At 52.3% G+C, this 10,660-nt stretch overlaps 1 protein-coding gene across 1 annotated transcript; it reads left to right on the top strand.

Annotated features, from left to right (window-relative positions):
• The first annotated feature begins 153 nt into the window (after positions 1 to 153).
• On the top strand, positions 154 to 2,008 carry MOCS3 (molybdenum cofactor synthesis 3). Its single transcript, XM_040981057.1, has one exon. The coding sequence runs from the start codon at positions 177 to 179 to the stop codon at positions 1,557 to 1,559; it is 1,383 nt and encodes a 460-aa protein (XP_040836991.1). The 5' UTR covers positions 154 to 176; the 3' UTR covers positions 1,560 to 2,008.
• The last annotated feature ends 8,652 nt before the right edge of the window (positions 2,009 to 10,660 follow it).

Genomic DNA, 10,660 nt, shown 5'->3' with positions numbered 1-10,660 from the left:
ATGAAAAACTTGTGTGAATCTTTCCAGTTGAGGCCCGAGGCTTCTTACGAACTGAAAACCTAGATTTTACCCTTTCCCAACCTCCTCCAAGATTTTTAGATGATCCCAGTCGCTAGGAGACAAGAAGCCGGAACCGGAAATGTGCTGTGCCCGACACCCCTGCGAAGGAGGCCGCCATGGCTGCCCGGGCAGAGGTTCTGGCTTTACAGGCTGAAGTCGCCCGGCGTGAGGAGGAGCTGAATTCTCTGAAGCAGAGACTGGCGGCGGCTCTCGTGGCTGAACGGGAAGCGGGATCGGAGCTGCCGGCTGCTGTGTCGCCACTGACTCCCAAGGCCTCCCTGTCCCGGGATGAGATTCTGCGCTACAGCCGGCAGCTAGTGCTGCCGGAGCTGGGCGTGCGTGGACAGCTGCGCCTGGCGGCCGCGTCCGTCCTGATCGTGGGCTGCGGGGGCCTCGGCTGTCCCCTGGCGCAGTACTTGGCCGCGGCCGGCGTGGGCCGCCTGGGTCTGGTGGACTACGACGTGGTGGAGATGAGCAACCTGGCCCGCCAGGTGTTGCATGGTGAGGCGCTGGCCGGCGAGGCCAAAGCCTTTTCGGCCGCCGCCTCGCTGCGCCGCCTCAATTCGGCCGTGGAGTGCGTGCCCTACGCGCAGGCCCTGACCCCGGCCACGGCGCTGGACCTGGTCCGCCGCTACGACGTGGTGGCCGACTGCTCCGACAACGTGCCCACTCGCTACCTGGTGAACGACGCGTGCGTGCTGGCTGGCCGGCCGCTGGTGTCGGCCAGCGCCCTGCGCTTCGAGGGCCAGATCACCGTGTACCACTACGACGGGGGGCCTTGCTACCGCTGCGTCTTCCCGCAGCCACCCCCGGCCGAGACAGTGACCAACTGCGCCGACGGCGGGGTGCTCGGTGTGGTCACCGGGGTGCTGGGCTGCCTGCAGGCGCTGGAGGTGCTCAAGATCGCCGCGGGCCTGGGCCCCTCTTACAGCGGCAGCCTGTTGCTCTTCGACGCTCTCGGAGGCCATTTCCGCTGCATTCGGTTGCGGAGACGCCGGCCCGACTGTGCCGCATGTGGGGAGCGGCCCACCGTGACTGCCCTGCAGGACTATGAGGCCTTCTGCGGCGCCTCGGCCACCGACAGGTGCCGCTCCCTGCAGTTACTGAGCCCAGAGGAGCGGATTTCGGTCACCGACTATAAACGGCTTCTAGACTCGGGGGCACCGCACCTGCTGCTGGACGTGAGGCCACAAGTGGAGGTGGACATCTGTGGACTGCCCCATGCCCTACATGTCCCCTTGAAACACTTGGAACGCAGGGATGCGGGGAGCCTAGAGCTCCTTGCAGAAGCCGTGCGGGAACGGAGGCGAGGCGCTGGGGAAGGGACTGCCCTTTCTGTTTTTGTCATCTGCAAGCTGGGCAACGACTCCCAGAAGGCTGTGAAGATCCTGCAGTCCTTGTCAGACGTGCAGGAATTAGGGTGCCTGGCAGTTCAGGATGTTGTAGGGGGTCTCATGGCCTGGGCTGCCAAGGTTGATGACTCGTTCCCCCAGTACTGAGGTGCAGGCCCTGGCACGTGAGTGTTGAGGCGGGTCTGAGGTCCTGCAGCGGCCCACTGGGCTTTGTGGCCGCAGCTGATCGGATGGTCACGCGGTCATCGCACTGTTACTGAGAGCCATTTTGTGTCCTCAGCGCCTGGGCGGTGTCGCAGACAAACACAGGTGCATGTAGGGTGATCCGGTTTGGTCATTCTTGTCTCCTGATGCCCTCTGGTCTTGTCTCCCATGTCTCTCTGGTACCTGCAATTAAGTTGGAGTAAGCTCAGTCTCACCGAGTTGATCACAGATGATCTTCCTGGCAGGGTCAGCTTACTGCTTAGTAAGACGCTCTGCATCTTGTTTCTGACTCAGATAAGCTGCGTGTTCGTTTGTCAGGAATCCATGTGAAACGTGCCTCTCCAGTATAGCAAATTAAAGAAAGCTGTCCATGTAGGCTGCCAGTGTCAGCATCAGCGTGCTCTTTCTGTTCTGTGGCTTGGTTTGGCTCAGCCAACTTTGGCTTATCTGTTCCAGCATTTCATAGCAGCGTTTTTGTGTTTGCTTTTGTGTCAACACCCACATGAATTGATGGTTCACCCAACTCCTTGTACATAGAACAAAATGTAAGAGTTGGTGTGTGAGTGTGTGTTAATGGCTGTGTGCAGACCCATTGCCAGATTTCATTTCATTATTTTTAAGATTATTTTTGATAGAAAGGTAGATCTACAGAGAGGAGAGACACACAAATCTTCATCCCCTGGTTCACTCCCCAAGTGGCCGCAAACAGCCAAAGCTGAACTGATCCAAAGCCAGGAGCCAGGAGCTTCTTCCAGGTCTGCCTCTTGGATGCAAGGTTGCAGAGTTTTGCTCTGTCCTCTACTGCTTTCTCAGGCCACAAGGAGGGAGCTGGATGGGAAGTAGAGCAGCTGGGATGAACAGGCATCCATTTGCGATCTGGGTGCTTGAAGGGGGAGAATTAGCCAATTGAGCCATTGCACTGGGCCCAAACATCAGATTTTTCTTAAGAGAAACAAAAGCTATTATAACTGAAATCCTCATGTATGTGCCACCAAACCTACTTTCAAAAATCTGAAAGCATTGTGGGGCAGACGGAATCCTTTGTAGTTCAGATGTACTCCCCAGTTTTACAACCTATATTGTGGTCTCTGGTTTTATAAAAGGCTGATGCTAGCCAACAAAATCAAAATTGGGGTAGCCCTTAACTTTTTTCTTAAAAGATTTATTTTATTTTTATTGGAAAGGCGGATATACAGAGAAGAGAGACAGAAAGGAAGATCCTCCGTCTGATGATTCACTCCCCAGGCGGCCACAACGGCTGATGCTATGCCGATCCGAAGCCAGGATCCAGGAACTTCTCCAGGTCTAACACATGGGTGCAGGGTCCCAAAGCTTTGGGCTGTCCTCGACTGCTTTCCTGGGCCACAGGCGGGGAGCTGGATGGTAAGCGGGGCTGCCGGGATTAGAACCGGCGCCCACATGGGATCCCGGGTGTGCAAGGCGAGGACCTTAACCACTGCACCACCATGCTGGGCCCAGCCCTTAACTTTTTAACTGCGAAGCACTGTAACCAATGTTTCCAGCAGGTGCACTAGGCAGTAGCGTGACCATTTCTTAAAAAGCTGAAGTGGGTCCTGTGGGATGGTTTCTTGAAAGAACTGGGAGCAGAGACCACCGAGGCCTGGATCAGGAAACAGACGCCAACACGGCTCTTCCAGCTGCCTGTTGAATGCAAAACTCAGGTCCAGAAGCAATTCAGTGGATAGACACAGAAATCATTATTCTTTAAGATTTATTTGTTTTTATTGGAAAGGCAGAGCTACGGAGAGACAGAAACATCTTCCATCTGCTAGTCCATTCCCCAAGTGGCTGCAATGGCCAGTACATTCTGAAACCAGGAGCTTGGAGCTTACACCAGGTCTCCCATTTGGGTGCAGAGTCCCAAGGTTTTGAACTGTCCTCCACTACTTTCTCAGTCCACAGAGTTGGAAGGGAAGTGGAGCAGCTGGGACATGAACCTGCACCCATAGGGGATGCTGGTGCTTGCAGGTGGAGGATTAGACAATTGAGCCATCACGTGTGCCACACACAAATCATTTTGTATTGTAAACACTGATGTTGAGGGGGTTCGGCAGTGGCCACAGTTCTTTTTTTTTTTTTTTTTTTTTTTTTAAAGATTTATTTTTATTATTGTTTTATTGGAAAGGCGGATATACAGAGAGGAGAGACAGAGAGGAAGATCTTCCGTCCGATGATTCACTCCCCAAGTGAGCGCAACGGGTCGATACTATGCCGATCCGAAGCCAGGAGCCTCTTCCGGGTCTCCCACGCGGGTGCAGGTTCCCAAAGCTTTGGGCCGTCCTCTGCTGCTTTCCCAGGCCACAGGCAGGGAGCTGGAAGGGAAGTGGGGCTGCCGGGATTAGAACCGGCGCCCATATGGGATCCCGGGCGTGCAAGGCGAGGACCTTTAACCACTTGCGCCACCGCGCCGGGCCCAGTGGCCACAGTTCTTGAAAACCTGGTTGGAAAGGGTATAGTAAAGCAATGGGAGGTACCTTTAGGAATCTGCAGGGCAGGTTTAAGCAGTCAATCAGTGCCCCAAACTTAAGGAGCCGTAAACAAAGGTAGCCCCTTGGGAACACTGCTGTGCTGCTCCGCGTGGCACAGAGGTTGGGGGGGGCAACACTCAGCACAGCCCTGGCAGTCTCACTTGCCCTCAGGTTCTCCCAGAAAGCTCCCTTGAGAGCAGCAGAGTCCCTTAACGTTGGTTTGTTCTGAGTGGGTCCTCCAAGGGTGCCTGGTGGGCAGGCTCCAGGCCCCTACCTGCCTGCGTCATAGCTGCCAGAGAGGCAGAAAATCTGTGGTCAGGAGGCAGAATGGAGTTTTCCCCAGAGGGAAAGGTTTTGCCAAAGACGGGCTGTTGGGAATAGGACAGACGGCAGGAGAGGTGCAAGATCCCAGTCAGGATGGGAAGTGCTATGTTGGGATTGTGACTCGGATGGAATTTGGTCATTTGGTTTCCTTTGAATTTGACAAATACCTTTAGTGTCCTGGCATTCTAAGCTCTATGATAAAAGTGATCAAGGTTTCTTTTTATCATTGAGTTTACATCTGGCCCCAGAAGATGGCTTTTACACACTGCTTCCTCTCACCGTTCCATATTTTAGGTTAGGTAGCAGGACAGTCTTTTTGTTAGAAACCTTGCAGCTGCCTCAGGTTCAGGATCATTCTGGAGTCAGTTTGGAATGTTAGAACTCTTACGGTGTAGGAATGGGAAAATATTTTGCAAATAAAGTGGTGAAAAGGGTTAATTAGACCTCTGGACTATAATTTCTGCAGCACTCCAAATGTGAAGGAATTGGGGTGACAAGATATCTATTTAGTCTTTGTCTTTGAGGGGATTTCAGATAGCTCATGGAGAGGCTGCTGCTGTAGCAACAGCAAGCTAAAACACTGCAACACTGGCATCCCTTCTAAGCACCAGTTCAAGTCCTGGCTGTTCCACTGCAATCCAGGTCCCTGCTAATGTGCCTGGGGAGGCAGCAGAAGATGGCCCAAGTACCTGGCTGCTCGCATCCATTTGGGAACCCCAGTGGCGTTCCAGACTCGCCTCGGCCGGGCCCAGCCCTAGCCACCACTGTGATCATTTGGGGAGTGAACCAGCAAATCCTAGAATTCTCTCTGTAACTCTGCCTTCCAAATGAATTAAGTGTTTTTTGTGTGTGCGGGAATATCTACATAATTTTCCCATAGTATGTGTTTTCCATGAACTTGCTGTGAAGCCCCATGTATTGACACCAACTCTACCTTCTAATCTTTCGTTTCAATGTTTGAGATATGGATCGCCTAGGTTTTTATTGCTGCCTATTTTTGGACACATTGCTGAAAGCAAGGGGGAAGAAGGCCCATAAAGTGTCCCTTCTCGGCACTGCTGCTGAGACTGGAGGGAAGAGCAGTGTTGATGCAAGATGTCTTGGGCGTAGATTTTAGTCAACAGTGTTCTTACCCAGTGCTTCCAGATGAGGGGAGCCTTGAGTGAACTGGAACCAGCAGGCATTCAGAGAAATCACTGCAGTTTTGAGACAGTGAGACCCCGAGCCAGGGGTGCGGGTATCAAAGCCTTGGCTTTTGTCATCTGTCAGCCACCGCCTCCTCACTGTAAGGGCTCACGGTATCACTCCTCCATCTCCCAGATCCTCTGCAGTGTGAAGGGCCTATTTTCTGAAAGGCAGAGAGAGAATTTCTTCCATTCACTGGTTCAACCTCCAAATGGCTGCAATGGTTTGGACTGGCCCAGGCCAAATCCAGGAACTAGGAGTCCATCAGGATCTTGCACCGTCTTTTGCTGCCTTTTTAGGTGCAGTAGAGGGGCTGGATTGGAAGCAGAGGAAGCAGAACTCAGCTGACACTCCTGTACAGGATGTTGTCTCTGATCTTAGGTCTGCTTTTTCTTTTTTTAAGATGTGCTTAATAGAGCTGGCACTGTGGCATAGTAACTGAAGCATTGACATCCCATAGGAGTGCCAGGTGAAATCTCAGTTGCCCTGCTTCCAATCCAACTCCCTGTTAATGCTCTTGGGAAGGCACCAGAGGGTGGTCCAAGTGCTTGGGCCATCCTCTGTTGTCCCCAAGCCACAGGCAGGGAGCTGGTAGGGAAGTAGAGCAGCCATGATATGAACCTGTGTCCATGTGGGATCCTGGGCATGCGCAAGGCGGGGACTTTAACCACTAGGCTACCAATCTGAGCCCTTACTGTTTTCTTACACATGTTTAAATAGAAGTGGTAGCATCCTATTTCCATTTTCTGTATCTTTTTTTTTTTTAATCTTGTTTATGGGTTTGAAAGAGCGCTCTCATCTGAACGGCTCACTGGTCTGAGTACTGTGACATCAGTGAGCAACAAGGCTGGGCCAGGCCGAAGCTGGGAGCTGGGAACGTGCCTATGTAAATGTTAGGACCCCGAGAACCTGAGTCCACACGTGCTGCCTCCAGGGCGTGCCTTGAGAAGAAGCTGAAATACAGTGGAGTCAGTACTAGTCACATAACATTTACATTGTACAGGGGTAATTTAAAAAGCTCTTGAAAAATTGCATGCAAAAGGGGCCAGTGCCATGGCTCAACTGGCTAATCAGACTTTTGAAGACCCTTCATGTTTGGTATTATAAACATTAGTGACGATTTATGGGAGGTTGTATGTAGTTTATTTGCTCATACTGAGCCATTTTATAGAAGGGACTTGAAGATTTTGGTGTCCTGCGGTATCGAGGGACAACGATCTCTCCTGTGTCTGGAAGCAGGTCTTCACTAAGGGACGTGGGGCTTGACGTCGCCCTGTCAGTAACAATGCATCCGAGAGGAACTTAACATTTCTGTCCGGCTGAATGCATTTAACAAGCAATAAAGTACTTAGGATGGTAGAATAATTCTAGATCTAATTTTGAACAGTCAGTGCCAAGTTCCCCTTTTAAGCAGACAGGCTGTACCCCTTATCCCTGTCAGCATACACTTCAAACATTGAACTTCTCGCTGTTCTGATGGCTTCAAAAAGAAACTGGCCTGGCCATTGTGGTGCAGTGGATGAAGCCACCATTTGGGATGCCTGTGTACCAAAGCAGACTGCCAGTTGGATTCCTGGCGTCTCTGCCTCCCACCCAGCTTCCTGCTAACGTGCACCCAGGGCGGCACGGTTAATGGCTTCAGCAGTTGGGTCACTGCCACCCATACAGGGGACCCAGGCTGAGTCCTGGGCTCCTGGCTTCAGCCGGTCCCAGCCCTGGCTCTTATTGACATTTGGGGAGTGAACCAGGGGACAGAAAATTTCTCTGTTGCTTGCTCTGCCTTCCAGCTGATGAAAATAAGCATTAAAAACATGTAAGATTATACTTAAAATCTCCTGTTAGTCTGTATTTTTATCATGAAACTTGAGCAGTTTTTCATGTATGTCTTTTCAGAACAACAGAGTGGTCATCCACGGCTCAGCAAAAGCAGACTGACCTGTAGGATTAGGGCAGACCACTATGGAAAGACCTGGATTTACATACAAGAGCCTGAGAACATCGGAGGCCTCCCCCTTGGGCTTATTTTGTATCTTCGCCGGGGAACTCACGGGCCCCTGCCCACCTGCCTGGCCATGCTGTGAACTGTAGTAAGCTCCCCCTCCTGCTTGCAGGCTCTGCCCCGTCCCGAGCAGTGATTTCAGGTCCCTTGAGGTAAACTCTCTTTGGGCGGCTCGTTCTCCCACTGGAATCTGACATGAGATCAGCCTCTTGTCCCTGTAGAACCTTTTGGGAAACATTGCACTGGGTTCTGGGTAGATTTCTCAGCTGTTCCCAACTATGTTACATGTGCCCTGAGCATCAGCCTACCGCTTTGGGGTCATGCTGGTACTTGGTGAGCACACTGAACTGCCACAGAATTCAGGTGTGTCCCCACAGCCCCCGTCCGTGGTCTGCTTTTGGGGTCACCATCCCTCCAGCTCTCACTTGGGTCTTTGTCAAAAAGCAGCCGGTTACAGTCAGGCACGAGGGACACGTGAGCCATTAGCTGGGTGCGATCCTTCCACCACACATTCCTTGTTTCTGGTAAGCATTTTATCTAAGATTCCATGTTAGGGAGCAGGGTGGTACACACACTGCCCTGTATGTGTCTGCACTCGGGCTAAAGCGCCAGGCTGGTTTGCTGAGCAACAAAACGAGCTGATCGTGTGCTGTACAAACCCAGCAGGGGTGACCATAGTCTACAACCATTGAGGTGTATTTGAAACACCCAGATGAGTCTGAAGTTTCCAATATGTGAAATGATAAAAAGACGGTTACGCCCAGGATGACGATGGTCTGTGGCATGCAGGCACTGCTTTTCACTTCCTGCCAGCCAGAAGTCCTGAGTCCTGGCATCCTGGAGGTGCCCTCCTAGCAGAGGCCTGGGAGAATCCATTCCCACCTCTGCAGTCCTCCGGCACCCGCATGCCAAGAGCCCACCAGCTCCTTCTGGCTAAGTCTAACCCTCTGGCTCTCAGCCCTCCCCTGCTCCAGGCATCACCCCACATTCTCTGACTGGTCCTCCTGCCTTCCTCTTACAAGGAACCCAGTGAGTATACTTGGACCTACCTGGATCATCCCAGCTACCCTCATTTCAAGATGCTTTGTCCTACCTGCGAAGTCCAGGATGGCACGTCAAGTGCCACACTCCCAGGCTCTGGGGATTCAGACTGGATGTGTTCCCAGGGGTTGCTTTGCGGCTGCTCACGCTAGGACTAAGTCTGATTGGGTACTGATGAGGGCTATGGGGTAAGCACCGTGCCCAGGGTGCTCCATAGGAAGGGTCACAGTTGCCCTCATGGAGCAACAGGGTCCCACGGGGGGCACACACTCCTGTGCAAGAGCACCAAGGAATATTTAGGGCTGCGCATGTGGCCTGATCTGGCTCAGAGTACTGCAGCCATCTGGGGGTAAACCAGTGGATGGAAGGATGCTCTCTGCCACTCTGCCTTTCAAATCTTCTTATTTAATCTTTAATTAAACAAGCATATGTAAAAAGGTACACCAATTCTCAGGTACCACTTGCTGAATTTCCAGAAATTGTGTACAATTGTGCCACCCACTAGCCCTCTCACAGAATGTTCCAGGCACAGAATGTTTTACCTCACCGCCTCCTCTGAGCAGGAAGTGCTACAAGCCAGCAGTGTGTGGAAGAAAGCTGCAAGAGGAGAAGCAAGTAGACTTAAAATTGTATATTTATTTATTTGGGCCCTGGTGCAATGAATCAATGGCTAAATCCTTACCTTGCACATGCCAGGATTCTGTATGGACGCTGATTTGTGTCCCAGCTGCCCCATTCCCATCTAGCTACCTGTTTGTAGCCTGAGAAAGCAGTCAGGGATGGCCCAAAACCTTGGGACCCTGCACCTGTGCTGGAGACCTGGAGGAGGGTCCTGACGTCTGGCTCCTGGCTTCAGATTGGCTCAGCTCCAGCCATTGTAGCTGCTTGGGGAATGAATCATTGGACAGATGTCTCTCCTCCTCTCTGTATATCTGCCCTTCTGATAAAAATAAATAAACCTTAAAGAAACAAACAAAAAAAAAACCTAAAGCATAGATTTTATCATTCCAGAGTAGGGAGTCTGTACCCCAGAAAATGACTGCTATATGGCACCTGGTTTGTTAGACTCACAGACCTGGAGAAGGGCCACACAGGAGGAATGGGGTGGGAAGCCGGGGTGGGGAAAGAGACGGGGGGCACGCAAGGGGGCCTTTTGTGGCTTCTGTGACAAGGAGCAGGTGAGGACATGCAGGTTTAGGTTGACCTCTTTTTTTTTTTAATTTTTTAAATTGGAAAATCGGATTTACAGAGAGAAAGAGATCATCCATCCTCTGGTTCACTCCCCAAGTGGCTGCTGGAGTTGAACCAACCCAAAGCCAGGAGCCAGGAGCCTCTTCCAGGTCTCACATGGGTGCGGGATCCCAAGGCTTTGTGCCGTCCTCCACTGCTTTCCCAGGCCATAAGCAGGGAGCTGGATGGGAAGTGGAGCAACTGGGACACGAACTGGTACCCATGTGTGATCCCGGCACGTGCAAGGTGAGGACTTCAGCCATTAGGCTACCACACTGGGCCCAGGATTGGCCTTTCAATGAGTCCAGTGGGTGCAGGGCTGGGCAGTGGCTAGCTAACTGGTGGCCGTGGGGTGACAGAGACATTTGAGCAGGTGGACAGTGGCCAGGAAAGCCAGAAGCACTGATTTAAGCAACAGGTGTGGTGTGGTTACCAAACGTGTCCTAGGCCAGCTGGGGGGTTGGCTGAGCCTGAAAGGGGCCATCCCACCAGGTCTACCAGAGTCCCAGAAGCTGTAAGAACAAGATGTGTTAACAAGAACACACCACAAATAAACACAGGTGTCCAGGTTCTGGGTCCAGAAGTGGAGGCAGGAGCCTGGCAGGCAGCTTGGGGCCATGCTGCATCCCCACGCCCCCGTCAGGACCAGGGTCTCTCTCCTGGCATTCCTGGCCTCTGCACGCCTTCCTGGGACCCTGGCAGAATGCTCCAGGCTCTTCCAGGCATCTGCCAGGTCCATGAATTGGAAATGGCCACATCTGCCCCCGTCATTCATT

This window comes from Ochotona curzoniae, unplaced genomic scaffold, assembly GCF_017591425.1.
Source record: "Ochotona curzoniae isolate NIBS_2020 unplaced genomic scaffold, NIBS_Ocur_1.0 contig_3520, whole genome shotgun sequence".
Lineage (NCBI taxonomy): Eukaryota > Metazoa > Chordata > Mammalia > Lagomorpha > Ochotonidae > Ochotona > Ochotona curzoniae.
The sequence above is the reverse complement of the archived record's forward strand: the minus strand, read 5'-3'. Positions and strand labels throughout refer to the sequence as shown.

Excerpts from the sequence above, each read along its gene's own strand:
- MOCS3 (XM_040981057.1), top strand. The coding sequence starts at position 177 with ATGGCTGCCCGGGCAGAGGTTCTGGCTTTACAGGCTGAAGTCGCCCGG.